The sequence below is a fragment of the Balaenoptera acutorostrata genome, chromosome 10 (genome assembly GCF_949987535.1).
Source record: "Balaenoptera acutorostrata chromosome 10, mBalAcu1.1, whole genome shotgun sequence".
Taxonomy (NCBI): domain Eukaryota; kingdom Metazoa; phylum Chordata; class Mammalia; order Artiodactyla; family Balaenopteridae; genus Balaenoptera; species Balaenoptera acutorostrata.
In genome coordinates this window covers 38,507,760-38,528,789 of record NC_080073.1, presented here as the reverse complement: position 1 = coordinate 38,528,789, position 21,030 = coordinate 38,507,760, and the positions used below count along the sequence as shown (strand labels likewise).

Here is a 21,030-nt window from a genome sequence, read left to right as displayed (position 1 = left end):
ATCTTCCAACAAACAAGAGTCCAGGACCAGATGGCTTCACAGGTGAATTCTATCAAACATTTAGAGAAGAGCTAACATTCATCCTTCTCAAACTCTTCCAAAAAATTGCAGAGGAAGGAACACTCCCAAACTCATTCTATGAGGCCACCGTCACCCTGATACCAAAACAGACAAAGATACTATCAAAAAAGAAAATTATAGACCAATATCACTGATGAATATAGATGCAAAAATCCTCAACAAAATACTAGCAAACAGAATCCAACAACACATTAAAAGGATCATACACCACGATCAAGTGGGATTTATCCCAGGGATGCAAGGATTCTTCAATATACACAAATCAATCAATGTGATACACCATATTAACAAATTGAAGAAGAAAAACCATATGATCATCTCAATAGATGCAGAAAAAGCTTTTGACAAAATTCAACACCGGTTTATGATAAAAACTCTCCAGAAAGTGGGCATAGAGGGAACCTACTTCAACACAATAAAGGCCATATATGACAAAACCACAGCAAACATCATTCTCAATGGTGAAAAACTGAAAGCATTTCCTCTAAGATCAGGAACAAGACAAGGATGTCCACTCTCACCACTATTATTCAACATAGTTTTGGAAGTCCTAGCCACGGCAATCAGAGAAGAAAAAGAAATAAGGAATACAAATTGGAAAAGAAGAAGTAAAACTGTCAGTGTTTGCAGATGACATGATACTATACATAGAGAATCCTAAAGATATCACCAAAAAACTACTAGAGCTAATCAATGAATTTGGTAAAGTTGCAGGATACAAAATTAATGCACAGAAATCTCTTGCATTCCTATACACGAACAATGAAAGATCAGAATGGGAAATAAAGGAAACAATCCCATTTACCATTGCAACAAAAAGAATAAAATACCTAGGAATAAACCTGCCTAAGGAGACAAAAGACCTGTACTCAGAAAACTATAAAACACTGATGAAAGAAATCAAAGATGACATAAACAGATGAAGAAATATACCATGTTCTTGGACTGGAAGAATCAATACTGTGAAAATGACTATACTACCCAAAGCAATTTACAGATTCAATGCGATCCCTATCAAACTACCAATGGCATTCTTCACAGAATTAGAACAAAAAATTTTACAATTCGTATGGAAACACAAAAGACCCCAAACAGCCAAAGCAATCTTGATAAAGAAAAACGGAATTGGAGGAATCAGGCTCCCCAACTTCAAACTATACCACAAAGCTGCAGAAATCAAGACAGTATGGTACTGGCACAAAAGCAGAAATATAGATCAATGGTACAGTATAGAATGCCCAGAGATAAACCCATACACATATGGTCACTTAATTTACGACAAAGGAGGCAAGAATATACAAGGGAGAAAAGACAGCCCCTTCAATAAGTGGTGCTGGGAAAACTGGACAGCTATATGTAAAAGAATGAAATTAGAACACTCCTTAACACCATACACAAAAATAAACTCTAAATGGATTAAAGACCTAAATGTAAGACCAGAAACTATAAAACTCTTAGAGGAAAACATAGGAAAAACACTCTTTAACATAAACCACAGCAAGATCTTTTTTGACCCACCTCCTAGAGTAATGGAAATAAAAACAAAAATAAACAAATGGGACTTAATTAAACTTAAGCTTTTGCACAGCAAAGGAACCATAAACAAGACAAAAAGACAACCCTCAGAATGGAGAAAATATTTGCAAATGAAACAAAAGACAAAGGATTAATCTTCAAAATATACAAACAGCTCATGCAGCTCAACATCTAAAAAACAAACAATCTAATTAAAAAATGGGCAGAGGACCTAAAGAGACATTTCACCAAGGAAGACATACAGATGGCCAAGAGGCACATGAAAAGAGGCTCAACATCACTAATTATTAGAGAAATGAAAATCAAAACTACAATGAGGTATCACCTCACACCCGTCAGAATGGCCATTATCAAAAAATCTAGAAACAATAAATGCTGGAGAGGGTGTGGTGAAAAGGGAACCCTCTTGCACTGTTGGTGGGAATGTAAATTGATACAGCCACTATGGAGAACAGTATGGAGGTTCCTTAAAAAACTAAAAATAGAACTACCATATGACCCAGGAATCCCACTACTGGGCATATACCCTGAGAAAATCATACGTCAAAAAGATACATGGGGCTTCCCTGGTGGCGCAGTGGTTGAGAGTCTGCCTGCTGGTGCAGGGGACACGGGTTCGAGCCCTGGTCTGGGAGGATCCCACATGCCGCGGGGCGGCTGGGCCCGTCAGCCACAACTACTGAGCCTGCGCTTCTGGATCCTGTGTGCTCCGCAACAAGAGAGGCCGCGATAGTGAAGAGGTCCGCGCACCGCGATGATGAGTGGCCCCCGCTTGCCGCGGCTGGAGAAAGCCCTCGCACAGAGGCGAGGACCCAACACAGCCAAAAATAAATATAAAAATAAATAAGTAAATAAGACCCGGTGCAACCAAATAAATAAATAAATATTAAAAAAAAAAAAAGATACATGTACCACAATGTTCATTGCAGCCCTATTTACAATAGGCAGGACATGGAACCAACCTAAATGTCCATCAACAGATGAATGGATAAAGAAAATGCGCCACATATACACAATGGAATATTACTCAGCCATAAAAAGAAATGAAATTGAGTTATTTGTAGTGAGGTGGATGGACCTAGAGTCTGTCATACAGAGTGAAGTAAGTCAGAAAGAGAAAAACAAATACAATGTGTTAGCGCATATATGGAATCTGAAAAAAAAAAGAAAAAAAATGGTACTGATGAACCTATTTGCAGGGCAGGAATAAAGATGTAGACATAGAGAGTGGACTTGAGGACACAGGGTGGGAGGGGGAAGCTGGCACAAAGTGAGAGTAGGATCAACATATATACATTACCGAATGTAAAATAGTTAGCTAGTGGGAAGCACAGGGAGATCACCTCCATGTTTTGTGATGACCTAGAGGGGTGGGATAGGGAGGGTGGGAGGGAGGCTCAAGAGGGAGGAGATATGGGGATTCATGTATGCATATGGCTGATTCACTTTGGTGTACAACAGAAACTAACACAGTATTGGGAAACAATATACTCCGATAAAGATCTATTTAAAAATATATATATCTAAAGAGAAATGACAACGAAAACACCACATCCAAAACCTATGGGATGCCACAAAAGCAGTTCTAAGAGGGAAGTTTACAGTGATAAATGTGCTACCTCTGGAAACAAGTAAAATCTCAAATAAAGCAACATAACCTACACCTAAAGCAACTAGACAAAAAAGACAAACAAAACCCAAAATTAGTAGAAGGAAAGAAACCATAAAGATCAGAACAGAAATAAATGAAATAGAGACAAAGAAAACAATAGGAAAGATCAAGGAAACTAAAAGCTGGCTCTCTGACAAGATAAACATAATTGATAAACCTTTAGCCAGACTCATCAAGAAAAAAAAGGGAGTGGGCTCAAATCAATAAAATTAGAAATGAAAACTGAGAAGTTACAACGGACACCATAGAAATAAAAGGGTCATAAGTGACTACTACAAACAACTATATGCCAATAAAATGGACAACCTAGAAGAAATGGACAAATTCTGGGGAATTCCCTGGCAATCCAGTGGTTAGGACTCTGCACTTCTACTTCCAGGGGCCCAGGTTCAATCCCTGATGGGGGAACTAAGATTCCACAACATGTAGGGTGTGGTTATAAATATACACTTAAAAAAATTTGTTTTAATTAAAATAAAAAAGAAATGAACAAATTCGTAGAAATATACAACCTTACAAGTCTGAACCAGGAAGAATCAGAAAATATAAACAGACCAATCACAAGTAATGAAATTGAAACTGTGATTAAAATACTTCCAACAAACAGGAATTCCCTGGTGGCGTGGTGGTTAAGAATCCGCCTGCCAATGCAGGGGACACAGGTTCGAGCCCTAGTCCGGGAAGATCCCATATATCGCGGAACAACCCACATCCAAAGACAAAGGAGAAGCCACAGTGAGACGGTAGGAGGGGCGCAACCACGGTAAAATCAAATCCCATAACTGGTGGGTGGGTGGCTCACAGACTGGAGAACACTTATACCACAGAAGTCCACCCACTGGAGTGAAGGTTCTGAGCCCCACGTCAGGATTCCCAACCTGGGGGTCTGGCAACGGGAGGAGGAATTCCTAGAGAATCAGACTTTGAACGCTAGTGGGATTTGATTGCAGGACTTCGACAGGACTGGGGGAAACAGAGACTCCACTCTTCGAGGGCACACACAAAGTAGTGTTCGCATCGGGACCCAGGGGAATGAGCAGTGACTCCAGGGGAGACTGAACCAGACCTACCTGCTAGTGTTGGAGGCTCTCCTGCAGAGGCGGGGGTGGCTGTGGCTCACCGTGGGGACAAGGACACTGGCAGCAGAAGTTCTGAGAAGTACTCCTTGGCGTAAGCCCTCCCAGAGTCTGCCATTAGCCCCACCAAAGAGCCCAGGTAGGCTCCAGTGTTGGATTGCCTCAGGCCAAACAACCAACAGGGAGGGAACCCAGCCCCACCCATCAGCAGTCAAAGGGATTAAAGTTTTACTGAGCTCTGCCCACCAGAGCAACAGTCAGCTCTACCCACCACCAGTCCCTCCCATCAGGAAGCTTGAACAACCCCTTAGATAGCCTCATCCACCAGAGGGCAGACAGCAGAAGCAAGAAGAACTACAATCCTGCAGCCTGTGGAATGAAAACCACATTCACAGAAAGACAGACAAGATGAAAAGGCAGAGGGCTATGTATCAGATGAAGGAACAAAATAAAACCCCAGAAAAACAACTAAATGAAGTGGAGATAGGCAACCTTCCAGAAAAAGAATTCAGAATAATAATAGTGAAGATGATCCAGGACCTCGGAAAAAGAATGGAGGAAAAGGTCGAGAAGATGCAAGAAATGTTTAACAAAGACTTAGAAGAATTAAAGAACAAATAAACAGAGATGAACAATACAATAACTGAAATGAAAACTACACTAGAAAAAATCAATAGCAGAATAACTGAGGCAGAAGAACGGATAAGTGACCTGGAAGACAGAATGGTGGAATTCACTGCTGTGGAACAGAATAAAGAAAAAAGAATGAAAAGAAAGGAAGACAGCCTAAGAAACCTCTGGGACAACATTAAACGCAAAAACATTCGCATTATAGGGGTCCCAGAAGGAGAAGAGAGAAAGGACCAGAGAAAATATTTGAAGAAATTATCATCAAAAACTTCCCTAACATGGGAAAGGAAATAGCCACCCAAGTCCAGGAAGCGCAGAGAGTCCCATACAGGATAAACCCAAGGAGAAACATGCCAAGACACACAGTAATCAAACTAGCAAAAATTAAAGACAAAGAAAAATTATTGAAAGCAGCAAGGGAAAAACGACAAACAACATACAAGGGAACTCCCATAAGGTTAACAGCTGATTTCTCAGCAGAAACTCTGCAAGCCAGAAGGGAGTGGTATGATATACTTCAAGTGATGAAAGGGAAGAACCTACAACCAAGATTACTCTACCCGGCAAGGATCTCATTCAGATTCGATGGAGAAATCAAAAGCTTTACAGACAAGCAAAAGCTAAGAGAATTCAGCACCACCAAACCAGCTCTACAACAAACGCTAAAGGAACTTCTCTAAGTGGGAAACACAAGAGAAGAAAAGGACCTACGAAAACAAACCCAAAAGAATTAAGAAAATGGTCATAGGAACATACATATCGATAATTACCTTAAACGTGAATGGATTAAATGCTCCAACCAAAAGACACAGGCTTGCTGAATGGATACAAAAACAAGACCCATATATATGCTGTCTACAAGAGACCCACTTCAGACCTAGGGACACACACAGACTGAAAGTGAAGGGATGGAAAAAGATGTTCCATGCAAATGGAAATCAAAAGAAAGCTAGAGTGGCAATACTCATATCAGATAAAATAGACTTTAAAATAAAGAAGGAAACAGAAGCTTTAAATGACACAATAGACCAGATAGATTTAATTGATATTTATAGGACATTCCATCCAAAAACAGCAGATCACACTTTCTTCTCAAGTGCACATGGAACATTCTCCAGGATAGATCACATCTTGGGTCACAAATCAAGCCTCAGTAAATTTAAGAAAATTGAAATCATATCAAGCATCTTTTCTGACCACAACGCTATGAGATTAGAAATGAATTAACAGGGAGAAAAACGTAAAAAACACAAACACGTGGAGGCTAAACAATATGTTACTACATAACCAAGAGATCACTGAAGAGATCAAAGAGGAAATCAAAAAATACCTAGAGACAAATGACGATGAAAACACGATGATCCAAAACCTATGGGATGCAGCAAAAGCAGTTCTAAGAGGGAAGCTTATAACTATACAAGCCTACCTCAAGAAACAAGAAAAATCTCAAATAAACAACCTAACCTTACACCTAAAGGAACTAGAGAAAGAAGAAGAAACAAAATCCAAAGTCAGCAGAAGGAAAGAAATCATAAAGATCAGAGCAGAAGTACATGAAATTGAAACAAAGAAAACAATAGCAAAGATCAATAAAACTAAAAACTGGTTCTTTGAGAAGATAAACAAAATTGATAAACCATTAGCCAGACTCATCAAGAATAAGAGGGAGAGGACTCAAATCAATAAAATTAGAAATGAAAAAGGAGAAGTTACGACACCGCAGAAATACAAAGCATCCTAAGAGACTACTACAAGCAACTCTATGCCAATGAAATGGACAACCTGGAAGAAATGGACAAATTCTTAGAAAGGTATAACCTTCCAAGACTGAACCAGGAAGAAACAGAAAATATGAACAGACCAATCACAAGTAATGAAATTGAAACTGTGATTAAAAATCTTCCAACAAACAAAAGTCCAGGACCAGATGGCTTCACAGATGAATTCTATCAAACATTTAGAGAAGAGCTAACACCCATCCTTCTCAAACTCTTCCAAAAAATTGCAGAAGAAGGAACACTCCCAAACTCATTCTATGAGGCCACCGTCACCCTGATCCCAAAACCAGACAAAGATACTATCAAAAAAGAAAATTACAGACCAATATCACTGATCAATATAGATGCAAAAATCCTCAACAAAATACTAGCAAACAGAATCCAACAACACATTAAAAGGATCAAACACCACGCTCAAGTGGGATTTATCCCAGGGATGCAAGGATTCTTCAATATACACAAATCAATCAATGTGATACACCATATTAACAAATTGAAGAATAAAAACCATATGATCATCTCAATAGATGCAGAAAAAGCTTTTGACAAAATTCAACACCGGTTTATGATAAAAACTCACCAGAAAGTGGGCATAGAAGGAACCTACCTCAACATAATAAAGGCCATATACGACAAACCCACAGCAAACGTCATTCTTAATGGTGAAAAACTGAAAGCATTTCCTCTAAGATCAGGAACAAGACAAGGATGTCCACTCTCACCACTATTATTCAACATAGTTTTGGAAGTCCTAGCCACGGCAATCAGAGAAGAAAAAGAAATAAAAGGAATACAAATTGGAAAAGAAGAAGTAAAACTGTCAGTGTTTGCAGATGACATGATACTATACATAGAGAATCCCAAAGATGCCACCAGAAAACTACTAGAGCTAATCAGTGAATTTGGCAAAGCTGCAGGATACACAATTAATGCACATAAATCTCTTGCATTCCTATACACTAATGATGAAAAATCTGAAAGAGAAATTATGGAAACACTCCCATTTACCACTGCAACAAAAAGAATAAAATACCTAGGAATAAACCTACCTAGGGAGACAAAAGACCTGTTTGCAGAAAACTATAAGACACTGATGAAAGAAATTAAAGATGATACCAACAGATGGAGAGATATACCATGTTCTTGGATTGGAAGAATCAATATTGTGAAAATGACTATACTACCCAAAGCAATCTACAGATTCAATGCAATCCCTATCAAACTACCAATGGCATTTTTTACAGAAGTAGAACAAAAAATCTTAAAATTTGTATGGAGACACAGAAGACCCCGAATAGCCAAAGCAGTCTTGAGGGAAAAAAATGGAACTGGAGGAATCAGACTCCCTGACTTCAGACTATACTACAAAGCTACAGTAATCAAGACAATACGGTACTGGCACAAAAACAGAAACATAGATCTGTGGAACAAGATAGAAAGCCCAGAGATAAACCCATGCACCTATGGTCAACTAATCTATGACAAAGGAGGCAAGTATATACAATGGAGAAGAGACAGTCTCTTCAATAAGTGGTGCTGGGAAAACTGGACAGCTACATGTAAAAGAATGAAATTAGAGGGCTTCCCTGGTGGCACAGTGGTTGAGAATCTGCCTGCTAATGCAGGAGACACGGGTTCAAGCCCTGGTCTGGGAGGATCCCACATGCCGCGGAGCGGCTGGGCCCGTGAGCCACGGCTGCTGAGCCTGCGCTTCTGGAACCTGTGCCCCGCGACGGGAGGGGCCGCGATAGTGAAAGGCCCGCGCACCGCGATGAAGAGCGGTCCCCGCACCGCGATGAAGAGTGGCCCCCACTTGCCGCAACTGGAGAAAGCCCTCGCACGAACCAAAGACCCAGCACAGCCAAAAATAAATAAATAAATAAATAAATAAATAATTTAAAAAAAAAAAAAAAGAAATTAGAACACTCCCTAACACCATACACAAAAATAAACTCCAAATGGATTAGAGACCTAAATGTAAGACTGGACACTATAAAACTCTTAGAGGAAAACATAGGAAGAACACTCTTTGACATAAATCACAGCAAGATCTTTTTTGATCCACCTCCTAGAGTAATGGAAATAAAAACAAAAATAAACAAATGGGACCTAATGAAACTTCAAAGCTTTGGCACCACAAAGGAAACCATAAACAAGACGAAAAGACAACCCTCAGAATGAGGGAAAATATTTGCAAACGAATCAACGGACAAAGGATTAATCTCCAAAATATATAAACAGCTCATGCAGCTCAATATTAAAAAAAAAAACCACCCAATCAAAAAATGGGCAGAAGACCTAAATAGACATTTCTCCAAAGAAGACATACAGATGGCCAAGAAGCACATGAAAAGCTGCTCAACGTCACTAATTATTAGAGAAATGCAAATCAAAACTACAATGAGGTATCACCTCACACCAGTGAGAATGGGCATCATCAGAAAATCTACAAACAGCAAATGCTGGAGAGCGTTTGGAGAAAAGGGAACCCTCTTGCACTGTTGGTGGGAATGTAAATTGATACAGCCACTATGGAGAACAGTATGGAGGTTCCTTAAAAAACTAAAAACAGAATTACCATATGATCCAGCAATCCCACTACTGGGCATATACCCAGAGAAAACCGTAATTCAAAAAGACACATGCACCCCAATGTTCACTGCAGCACTGTTTACAATAGCCAGGTCATGAAAGCAACCTAAATGCCCACTGACAGACGAATGGATAAAGAAGATGTGGTCCATATATACCATGCAATATTACTCAGTCACAAAAAGGAACAACATTGGGTCATTTGTTGAGACGTGGATGGATCTAGAGACTGTCATACAGAGTGAAATAAGTCAGAAAGAGAAAAACAAATATCGTATATTAACGCATATATGTGGAACCTAGAAAAATGGCACGGATGAACCGGTTTGCAGGGCAGAAATTGAGACACAGAAGTAGAGAAAAAACGTAGGGACACCAAGGGGGGAAAGCGGCAGGGGGCTGGGGGTGGTGGTGTGATGAATTGGGTGATTGGGATTGACATGTATACACTGATGTGTATAAAATTGATGACTAATAAGAATCTGCTGTATAAAAAAACAAATTCAAAAATTAAAAAAAAAAATTACAGTAAAAAAAAAAAGAATCAAATAATGGCCTTTGCAGCAACATGGATGGATCTCGAGATTATCATACTAAGTGAAGGAAGTCAGACAGAGAAAGACAATTTATCATATGACCTCCCTTATATGTGGATCTTATTTTAAAAATGATACCAAATGAACTAATTTACAAAACAGAAACAGACTCACAGACCTCAAAATTAAACTTATGGTTACCAAAGGGGAAATGTAAGGGAGAAGGATAAATCAGGAACTTGGGATTAACACATACACATCACTATATATAAGGTAGATAATCAGCAAGGTCCTACTGTATAATACAGAGGACTCTACTCAATATTCTGTGATAACCTATCTGAGAAAAGAATCTGAAAAAGAATGAATATATGTATATGTATAACTAAATCACTTTGGTGTACACCTGAAACACAACATCGTAAATCAACTATACTCCAGTATAAAATTTTGTAACGTAAAAAAAACTCCCAAAAAACTCTCACTTTTCAAATAGCTCTTTGTTGCTATGTTATATTATTGTAAAGGTTAATTAAGTTATTAAAAAGATATTCTAAGCTTGTTTCTAAAGCTGAGCACTGTAATCTATCCTTAGATAAAAATTAGATGCCCATAATCTATAACCAGGGGATTATACATACTAGGGAAAAAAAATCATTTAGGGCTTCCCTGGTGGCGCAGTGGTTAAGAATCCGCCTGCCAATGCAGGGGACACAGGTTCGAGCCCTGGTCCAGGAAGATCCCACATGCCGCAGAGCAACTAAGCCCATGCGCCACAACTACTGAGCCTGCGCTCTAGAGCCCACAAGCCACAACTACTGAGACTGCGTGCCACAACTACTGAAGCCTATGAGCCTAGAGTCCGTGCTCTGCAACAAGAGAAGCCACCGCAATGAGAAGCCCGCACACTGCAACGAAAGGGTAGCCCCCGCTCGCTGCAACTAGAGAAAGCCCACATGCAGCAACGAAAATCCAATGCAGCCAAAAATAAATAAATTAAAATTAATAAATTAAAAAAAAAAGAAATATAAGAGTTCATGTGTTTTTTTCAATGTCCGATTTAAGTCTGGCAGAAGTTGGAAAGTTTTTCTGAGGATTCTAAGCTTTCCACAAAGAAGTTTACTTGGTTAATGATCTCACCAGGGGGGATTTACAAATCTTATTCAACTGCTGCACCCCAGAGAAAGAACAGCATATAATACTGGCAGCCTGAGACCAACAGGGCCACACAGTACACCGCTTGGGGAACAAATCTGTCCCCGAGGCAGACCCATAGTGGAATTACTAACTAACTAAGGCCCCTGCGCCACGACTACTGAGCCTGCGCTCTAGAGCCCACAAGCTACAACTACTGAAGCCCGCACACCACAACTACTGAAGCCCTCGCACCTAGAGCCCGTGCTCCGCAACAAGAGAAGCCACTGAAATGAGAAGCGTGTGCACCACAACGAAGAGTAGCCCCAGCTCTCTGCAACTAGAGAAAGCCCGCGTGCAGCAACGAAGACCCAATGCAGCCAAATAAATAAATACATACATTTTAAAAATAAATAAATAAATAAATACGTGGTAAAAAGCAATGGCCGGTCCTCAGACACCTGTAAGCGACTTGCTCCAATTGGCTTATTCAGTTTTCAATAATAGGAATATAACCTAAAAGACTAAATGCACCCAAAGAAATATACAAAAGGCCCAAATGATGGCAGTAACTTGGTCCTCTGAAAAACCACTAAAGGGGAGGCTGGGCTTTCTGGACCAATCTGGCCACGGTAAACCACAGGGCCCGTGGGTACCGAGACAAAACCAGTGTACCCTACCTGGACAAGGGGGCACTGAAGGAAAGACTGTGATCGATGTGCCCTTTGCAAATAGCCAGGGCACTGGCAGAGGGAATGCCCCAGATGCCAGAAAGCGACAGGGATCCCTCGGCCTTTGATGGTTTTACAATCGAAAGACTGAGGGGGGCCCAAGGCCAAAAGGGGATCCGCCTAGAGATACCATCTACATAACTAGTGTCCGAGCCTCAAACTTTGGGTGGTAATTGACATGGCGAGCCACTTGATAAAATTTCTCATAAACACCAGTGCAACCCTTTCAGTCTTAACCCAAGACTGAAAGCCTTAACAACCATAGGAAATATGTAATGGGAGTGTCAAGAAAGAGACAGGGGCACACTTTCCTGGAACCCCTTTTGTGCAACATCAATGGCCGGTCGTTTTTACATTCCTCTTTGTTTGTGCCTGATTGTCCTCTCTCTTTAATGGAAGGGACTTAGTAACTAGATTAGGGGCCACTCTGTTTCTCGAGGCACAAGGAAGCCACCCTTATCACTAAATGATATTAACAAAAAATAAAGAAAAACAGAGTAAATCTATAACTAAAATAAAAGTCTCAATAAACCCCAAAGTATAAAACATTAAGGTTCCGGGCCCAAAAGCAAACAGATTGAGGTCTCAAGTATCTGCCTACCAGATGTGTAAAATGTTTTGAAAAAATGGTTTGGGTCTCCAAGATCGTGGCTACAATCTCTTTTAATAACTCTTCTAATGCTTATTGCTGTATTTCTTTCTTTTTTAAAAAAATAAACTTATTTATTTTATTTATGTATTTATTTTTTTGGCTGCGCTGGGTCTTCATTGCTGCATGCGGGCTTTCTCTAGTTGCAGACAGCGGGGGCTGCTCTTCATTGTGGTGCGCAGGCTTCTCAATGTGGTGGCTTCTCTTGTTGCGGAGCACGGGCTCTAGGCGTGTGGGCTTCACTAGTTGTGGCTCATGGGCTCTAGAGCACAGGCTCAGTAGTTGTGGTGCACGGGCTTAGTTGCTCCTTGGCATGTGGGATCTTCCCAGACCAGGGACTGAACCTGTGATCCCTGCCTTGGCAGGTGGATTCTTAACCACTGCACCACCAAGGAAGTCCCTGCTGTATTTCTTTCAATTTGTATCTTTTATAAACTCATCTTCCCATGCTCAATGTCCACAAGGGCTAAAGAATAATGCTAACCAGAGGGGCACTGGCTTCTGATTCTCCTAACAGAGAAGGGACAGTCAGCCAGGTGTTTTACTTCTTCCCCAGGCAGGCCTACATCCCATCTCAGCAGAAAGTAGTTAATGATAGGTTGCTGCCCCTTATCCCACTTTAAGCATAAAGGGTAAACACCTGCAGGGGGGAATGATATGATACGGACAGAGTCAAAAGACAAAGCAAGTAATTAAATAGTTAATCCCAGTAAGTGATTATAAGTAAAGAAAAAAGTATGGGAGACACCTGAAAGTTAATGATCACTCAAGAAAGCAGGTTTGCTTAACCACAAAACCATGCAACAGAAGCATGAGACATGCCACAAAACAGCAAAACAATGGTGGAATGAGACCCACATCCTGCCCAGTGAGCTCAGGTTAATGATTCCTAGGACATACGTTCACTAAAAACAAACATATAAGGAAAGGATGACATTATACTAAAACTTGAAATGATTTATCATATGTTAGTGTATGTTACCGCCTTTTTGCTCATTTCCATTGTGCCATGACAGTCCTGGTTTGACCATGTAGGGACAAGAAAACTCCCCACCCGACTTGGAAAAGGAATTGATGATGGAAGCTTGATGTCTCCTCAATAATGAGGAAGAAGGTGGTCTTCTCACCCTCTCCATTCTTCCTTTGATTATAAAACTACAGCTCACCATGTTCTCCAGATGGCACCCTCTCACCCACCTCCTTGTAAGCCTCTCAAGTGTCCTACTCTAATAAGTCACTTCCTATCTAACACTTTGCTTTTCACTGAATTCTTTCTGCTCTAACGAACGGGAGCTACTCGGACCACGCACCCCCCCACCCCAATGCATTTCTGCGGTTTCATCAGTAGATTGGCTTTACTCCTCCGGGGCAAGCCGACCCACGTTTGGTTCAGTAACACCCTCACCCAAGCCCCACTGAAGTGGCGGCCAGGTCTGAGCTGTGCCTGAAAGGCACCCCATCCCTACACAGTAAACATGTGTGTTTACTGCACCAGGACATGCTCCTCTGGTCGACCTGATAAGCGACTCTCTGGACTGCCTCAGGCTCCAGGGCGCTCATCAACCTTCGGCGCTCATCAACCTTCTAGGTCCAGGCAGTCAAGGCCCAAATTTTGCAGCTTCCCCATCACCCCCTCTCTCAGTTCTCCGGGATAGCTCAGGCCTCCGGCCAACTTCCTAGTCCAGTCCAGGCAAGGATCAGGGCTTGGGGAGGGGGCTGGCTTTCTGCTCCGTCTGGCCTGTTTGTCCATCACAACAGACAACTTGGGTAGAGAGGCAATGAGGAAACCAACCAAGGCCGGGAGGTGCGGACCAGGTGCGGGCGGGGAGCGAGGGCTCCGGGCAAGCGGGCAGCGCACTAAGGTTAGGCGCACACGTGGCCGCTGACTCCTTGGGCATGTGCCGGTCACGGGGAGAGTTGCGGGTGGCAGCACCGGACTGGTCGAGGCAGGAGTCTCTACCCCAGGACTCTTAGGGACACCGACGGGAACCCACACAGGGCCCCAGCTCAACGTTCCTCAGTTGCCCAGAGCCCCCCACTTACCTCCTCCGCTGCGCTGGCCGCCTCTGCGGGGCGCGCTGCCTTTTCGGGCGCGGGGCATGCCGGGAATCGGGCGCGGCGGGGCGCGGGGTCAGGGACCCGGCGGGCGGGGGCTCCAGACCAGCGAGTCGCCGGCCAATGCGCTGAGTTGAGACTTGGGCAGACGACGGGAGCCACACGCCGCGCGCGCCACCATCTTCGCGAGGCGCCCCGCCCTGCCAAACGTGTCGAAGCGCCCCGCCCTGCTAAATGGGTGGCCGGGAAGGCGAGTTCCTGGTCTCTCGGTTCATGGAACCTCTCCATGCGGCCGAAACTACTATTCCCAGGGTGCTGAGCGCGGATTAACGCCCCTCCCCGGCTGGGCGCAGAGCACCTTGGGAATTGCAGTCAGCTTCAGGGACCCACAAGCCCACGACGCTCTAGCTCAATTATGCACCCACAATGCCTTGCGGTGTTCCTCCCCCAACCCCCCCTCGCCCAACACGTGTAGTCGTTAACTCTGTAGCTGCCCACGACGCAGGACCGGCATCTCTGGGCACTTGCAGCGGGACGCTCGCGACAGGAAGAGGGTGGGTTTGGTAGAATTGGGGAACAGCCAAACCTCAGGCAGTGAAAGAAAAAGTAACTTTATGATGAAAGCAGATTACAGACAACAGCTTAGCCCTTACAGATCTTAGCCAAGATCTCCTTGGCGGCCCACCTGCCCCTGGACGGGTCTCCTGTGACCTCTCCATGGACGCAGTGAGGTGTAGAACAGAGCCCTGGGCTGGCGACCTTAACCTTTTGGAACACCGACTCTTCCTGGGGCTGCTTTCTTGTCAGGAGGGATCAGGTGATGTCAGAGGGCCTCTAGTTTTAAAACAGTATGTTTTTTTCTGGCCTCTTCCACTCCCCAGGGATCCCATGGGAAGTGGGGTGTGTGCATGAGAGAAGTGACGGTAAGCTAAATAGAACAAGAGTGGGACAAAGTCCTCCCTCCAGGACTGGAAAGATGGCAGCAGGAACATGAAGGTCAGAGGCAGGTGACTCCTGGCTTTATGTTGCTTCTTCAGGCCCAAGCTCAGGCCTGGGCTCCTGGCAGGTAGGGCCAGCCCAGCCCCAGTAACAACGGCAGCTGAAGGACTCCCAATCTCCAGGGCTGCCATCTGGCTCCAGGTGCAGAAAGACTTCCAGTTGTCCTGGGTCTTGCCAAGCACATCGGCCATGGCCATGGCACCGCTGGTGACTGCAGGCCATGGCTGCCCTGGTCACGTTGATCACATAAGGGCCCAGGGTGCTCACTAGGTAGTCATGGAGATGCCAGCACTCCTCCTGAGGAGAGGGAAGGGATGTATCAATGCTTCTGCTCCATGGCCCTGACATGGTCTTTCCCCATCTCTGGGACCCCAGCATGGGCTGTGTGGCAGGCTGGAGGGGGCAATGATCACCTCAGAACTGGAGAAGCTCAGGTCCCCCCAGAGCACCACGCCGGCTGCCCCCAGTGCGGCACTCACACCAATGGTCTGCACAAGTTCTTCCTGGAGGCAGAGAGCTGCTAAGCCAGGGCTGGGCTGGCCAGCTCCATCTGGCCCTACCTCCACCTTCAAGAACTTTCATGGCTCACTGCCATGATCCGATTCCACCCCTAGAGGAGGGCCCCTTGGCCCTGAGCCTCTGAGTGGCTTCTCAGGCCCTCAGAGAATGTCATGCCTCCCCAGTCAGACTCCTAGACTTCAGTTTTCACTCACCTGGGACAGGAACCTCCCAGAGCTCTGGTGTGTGAGGCGGGCATAGGCCAGGACAGGCAGGGGATGTGGGTGCCCAGCGAGGGCCGCACGGAAGGCCTCCTCCAGGCGGTATCGGACAAATGCCTGGTGGTGAGCAGATGGTAACCTGGGTGGGAGGTATATGCTGGGGAAGAGGGCGCTGGAGGCGGCCCAGAGCCAATACAGTTGGGTGTTGCGGGCAAGGGTGGCTGCATGGCAGTGGCCCGTGTAATTCGAAGCTGTACCATGCCAGCCATTGCCACAGGCAGGGAAGTGATAGAAGCCCCAGAGCCCATGGGGCTGCAGTGCCCGGCCTAGCCGCAGTGTGTCCTCCATCAGTGCACGGGCTGCCTGTTCAAAGCCGATACGGGCCTTGTAGAGCTGCTCCTGGGGGTCCAGGTTGGGGAATAACCGCTGTGCCCAAGCCCAGGAGGCTGTCTGATAGACCTGGCGGCGGCCCCAGTTCCCAGCCCAGAGTGGACACCATTCCTCCCAGTCCAGTACTGCCAGGCCAGCGAAGCCAGGTTGCAGGCTGCGGCGGATCTGATAGGCAGCCCATGCCAGGTGGCGGTCAAGGGGCACAGCCTGGGGGATGCCCCCATTGTGAGCTGTGCCCCTCGGCCCAAGGTAGGGATAGAAGCCGAGCTGGTTCTTGTAGAAGATGGTGACATTCTGGCCGTGGAAACGCTGGCCACGGTTGGCTGCAATGCCCAGGGCCTCTAGTGGCAGGTGCACGCCAAAGCGGGCCTTACAGTGTGCTGAGGGCACGTTCCACAGCACCAAGAAGGGGTGTTCAGGGGCTTGCAGCAGGGGCTGGCCACACCCCAAGCACAGGGCCACCCCTAGCACCAGGGCCAGGCCTTGCTGCATGGTCATGCCCCAGGGATGGAAACCTGCAGGAGAGAGGGGGTGTGAGCTTAGACTCCATGGCCATGGCCACACCTTCCACACAGCAGAGAAAGCTGGGAAAACTCCTCCAGCTCCTCCTCACAAGAAAGGGAGGTGCGTAAAGCCTGGTTCCCAAGGGGTCTCATAGGCCTCTCAGAGCAGCCACAACCCAAGCTGGCTTGGGCAGCTCCCCTTCTGTATTGTCCATCTCTGCCATGGCACCACCGTGCCCTCTGACACCTCCCCCACCTACAGCTTTCACAAGTCCCCTTCTTTCCTCTGCCCATTTTGTTTACTGCCCCAAGAACACTCAGCCCCCACCTTGCCTGGCTTAATTTCTACTCAGCACTCAGGTCTCTGCTATGACATCACCTGCCCTGGGAGGTCTCCCAGATCTCCAAGTGGAGTGAGGGCACTTTAGCTCCCACTGTCCCAGCATGGATCCTGCCACAGTATGCCCTGCCCTGTCCCTTGGGTTGAGACCCTATCTGTCTAGTTCCCCACTGCCTGTGCCCAATCCAGGGCCTGTAACACAGCAGGTGCTCAGTGAATGGTGATGAGTGAATGTCTCCTTGTCCCCTGGGCCTGGCAGAGTGAGAGAGGTAAAAGGCAGGTGTCTCTCCACCCATGGCCCTAAGGCCGAGGTGGATCTGAGGGCCCCTGCAGGGACAGAGGACCTAAGACAAGGCTGGGAGATGAGGGTGGGGGTCAACAAATACACTGTCACAACCACACCCAACAGAAGCCTTTATTCAGCCACACTGAGAGCTCTGAGCCACAGCCATAGCGCCATCTCCACTGGCACTCAGGAAACATGCCTAGGCTGAAGCTGCCCTCAGGGGCTAGAAGCTGAGGGATGGCCAGTGGGCTGAGGCTGGTACTGTCCTGGGCAGTCAACTGACCCAGAAAGACAGCATCTTGCCCTGGGTAGCCCTCAGATGTCTTTCTCCATCCAGAATATGGGGCGTCTTCTCAGGTCTTGGTATTGAGTCTCCAGCAGGCTTTGTGGAGGGGGCCCTCCTGGAGGTGGGGGTAGGGTGGTCAAGGGCTCAGGCAGGGGTGGGGGTGGCGGCAATGATGACCCCTTGGGGGCTCTTGGGGCAGCTTGGGCAGTCAGGCTAGGGGCCTTGCAGGGTGGCCGGGGAAAGGGGGCCCTGGGGAAGGCATTGAGCAGGGTGGCAGGCAGCCGCCGACTGGTGAAGACCAGGCCTTGCACAGGCTCACCCAGCTGGTAGCCCAGGTGGGCGTAAAAGTGCAGCTGGTCATGGGTGGTGAGGTGTAGCCGGCGGAAGCCCCGGGCCTGAGCAAAGGCTTCGAGGCCCTCCATGAGGCGGCGGCCAAAGCCACGGCCCCTCAAGGCTCGGGCCACCACCACCGTCTCCACTAGGAGGCTCTGGGGCTGGTCCAGCACCCGTGACAGGCGGGCATGGCCCACCACAATGGGGGCTGCCTCTGGCGTGGGACGGGGGCTCAGCAGCATCAAGCAGAGGGGGAAGGCATCTGAGGACTGGCCCAAGGAGTGCAGGCGGGAGGTGCGGCTGCGGGGCCACTGCTCATTGATGAGGTCGGCACAGGCATCCAGGAGCTCAGGTCGGCAGTGCACAGGCTCCAGGGTCAGCTCAGCCAGGTTGGGGGCTGGGGTCTCCTCTGGCTGGCGTGCGGGATCCAGGGTCAGCTCAGTTGAGCCAGGACTGAGGGTCATCTCTGGATGGCATGCAGAACCCAGGGTCAACTCAGCTAGCCTGGGGCTCAGGGTCAGATCTGGCTGGTGTGTAGGATCCAGGATCAGCTTGGCCAGGTTGGATCTCAGGGTCACCTCTGGCTGGCATGCAGGATCCAGAGTCAGTTGGGCTGGAGTGGTACTCAGGATCAGAGCCACCTGGTGTATAGGGTCTAGGGTAGGGGTCAGCTTGGCTGGGCCAGGGCTCAAGAGTCAGCTCTCGCCTACATGTGGGATCCAGGCTCAGCTGCCAGGCTGGGAGCCAAGGTCATCTCCTGCTGGGTTACAGGTGGCTCAGTGGCAGGCTGGGGGTTAAGGCCACAGTCTCCAGGCAGTGGTATCTCCTGAGACCAGAAGGGTGCTCCTCCTGTGGACAACAGCCATGCTGGGCCGTGCCAGAAGGGAGGATGGGGCTGGGGCAGGGAGTGGCTGACAGAGTGCTAAGGAGGGCCACACATCCTGGAACTGGTGGGCTGCACCTTGTCCCCATACTCACCTGATGGCACAGGTGACCTGGAGGATCCCATCCCCTATACCTGGGGGACCTGACTCAGGTGGAGAGCAGAAGGGATGGGTCGTGGGTGCTCTACCTTACACTGTATGGAGGCTGAGGACTAAAGGCTAGGGCAGAACTCAAGAGTCCAGGCCCCAGCCTGCTCTGGCTACCGCTTTGTCCTCCCCAGGAGAGTAGATCCAGCCCTACACCATTGCAGCTGGCTGGCCATCAGACGGAGCATACAAACTAGACACCACGACCCCCTGCTTAAACGCTGTATTCCCTTCGGGGAACATAGCTTCCCTAGGAACTTCCCTGTCCCACCCTTCTCCCTACTCCAGGTCCCAGCCTTTTTGACCACCTGGGCCATGCCTGCCACCTAACCGATATTGGGGTGCCATTCACCCACCCATCAGGCTCAAACTTCCCCTCCCTTGACTGCCTTCCCTACCAGGGGCACAGAGTCCATGGCTCCCTCCCCAACACTGCCCAGCTCAGGACACTTTGACTGGGCATGGACCCAACTGCCCCTCAGAAAGGGCCCGGCTCACACAGCAGTGTGGCTCCTGCAGGCCTGGTTCCCCACTGGCCTGTTTCGCAGCCACCCTAGCTAGATAAGAACCACAGCTTCCTTCCTACATCCACAGGGGTGTCCAACGGCTACCAGGTTGGGGGCTCAGACCTCCTGACCCCGAACTCCATTGTGTGCCCATCCTACCCCAGGCTCTGCTGGCAGGAGGGTCAATGCTGGGGGATTTCTAGCGATAGGTGGCCGCTGGGCCCCACCCTTTTACTCACCTGTTCCATAGAGGATGACTTGGCTCCCCTTCCCCCCCTCCCCAGGAAGGACCCGTGAGCCTGAGGCCAATTCCACACTGATCAGTAACAGGTAGCCCCCTCCCCTCATACCACATCCCACTCAGAGGGCTATAAACCTCTCACCTGCATCAGCCACCTCCGCAGCAACTGCACCTCTGGACCAGGAGAGAGGAAACCCCAGGATCCGCCCCTGAGCCTGGAGCCCCAGACTTCCCCCTCAGGCTCAACCCCTTCTGTGCCGACCCCACCCACTGTGGGTGGGGCTCCCGGGTCCACAGAGAGAGGCGGCAGTCTCTCCTGCCTCAGTTTCCCCCTTCCTCCCACTGGGTGACAAACCGTGGAGTTTGGGGGTGGGGGCTTCGGGAACTTGACTCTGGGAGGCTGTGGCTCGGCATGCTCTGGGAGGGAACGACAGACGCAATGAGGGCGTGCGGGGCGGCTTAGTCACTTGAGAACTGTACGCGCGGAGCGGACGGGGAGAGCGGGGGACAATGAGGAGGAATACGCCGCGCATGGGGAGGGGGCAGTACTGACATGCTGACGCCTGGCTCCGGGACGCTCCGTGTCCTCCCTCCGCACGGATCTGTATCTCGCTGTCTCTGGCTCGGACCCCTCCGGCCCCCGGCGCTCGACCCCTAGCGCTGCGGCGGACGCACTGCAGCCGTCACGGCCCGCGGCACACCACCAGGTCCCGGGTCTTCGGGGCGGCCAGCCCCCGTCCCCGGCCCCTCGCGTCATAACACGGAACCGACACAGACTGGATCTCTGCCCTGGCTCTACCTCTGCCCCTCCCGCCCTTGCTTATCCAGGCCCAGCTCCCAGAGAGCGCAAACCGAGCGCTGGCTCCGTTACGGGTGGGCTGGGCTTCCATCTCGCCCCGCCTCGCCCCGCCCCAGACTCAGATAGG

General features: G+C 47.7%; 2 protein-coding genes across 16 annotated transcripts in view; both read right to left on the bottom strand.

The window, feature by feature from the left end:
* The window catches only part of IFRD2 (interferon related developmental regulator 2), a 30,785-nt gene extending 16,100 nt beyond the window's left edge, over positions 1-14,685 (bottom strand). For 3 of the 7 annotated variants that reach the window (XM_057554964.1, XM_057554965.1, XM_057554968.1), the window contains exon 1: positions 14,459-14,685. In XM_057554964.1, the coding sequence (XP_057410947.1) occupies positions 14,459-14,516 (58 nt within the window). In that variant the 5' untranslated portion in view covers positions 14,517-14,685. The remainder of the gene's footprint in view (positions 1-14,458) is intronic. The other 4 variants (XM_057554967.1, XM_057554969.1, XM_007168690.3 and 1 more) reach the window with 2 other exon arrangements.
* A 380-nt stretch (positions 14,686-15,065) lies between these two features.
* Positions 15,066-20,982, bottom strand: HYAL3 (hyaluronidase 3). 9 transcript variants are annotated; one of them, XM_057554860.1, is made up of 5 exons: positions 20,658-20,740; positions 20,247-20,521; positions 16,183-17,093; positions 15,883-15,972; positions 15,066-15,766 (listed from the first exon to the last, which is right to left on the bottom strand). In XM_057554860.1, the coding sequence occupies exons 3-5, from the start codon at positions 17,074-17,076 to the stop codon at positions 15,491-15,493; spliced, it is 1,260 nt and encodes a 419-aa protein (XP_057410843.1). In that variant the 5' UTR covers positions 17,077-17,093; positions 20,247-20,521; positions 20,658-20,740; the 3' UTR covers positions 15,066-15,490. The 9 variants fall into 9 exon arrangements, with proteins under 9 accessions (XP_057410843.1, XP_007168740.2, XP_057410844.1 ...); XM_007168678.2 differs by lacking the exon at positions 20,247-20,521 and having other exon boundaries at positions 16,183-16,327; positions 20,658-20,796; XM_057554861.1 differs by lacking the exon at positions 15,883-15,972.
* Between the last annotated feature and the right edge of the window lie 48 nt (positions 20,983-21,030).

Bases quoted from the DNA above. Each gene is read 5' to 3' on its own strand.
- HYAL3 (XM_057554860.1), bottom strand. From the start codon at position 17,076: ATGACCATGCAGCAAGGCCTGGCCCTGGTGCTAGGGGTGGCCCTGTGC. The intron at 15,973-16,182 runs GTGAGTGAAAAC...CTCTGCCTCCAG, and splicing joins CTGGGAGGTTCCTGTCCCAG to GAAGAACTTGTGCAGACCAT. The intron at 15,767-15,882 runs GTGATCATTGCC...CCCTCTCCTCAG, and splicing joins TGAGCTTCTCCAGTTCTGAG to GAGGAGTGCTGGCATCTCCA.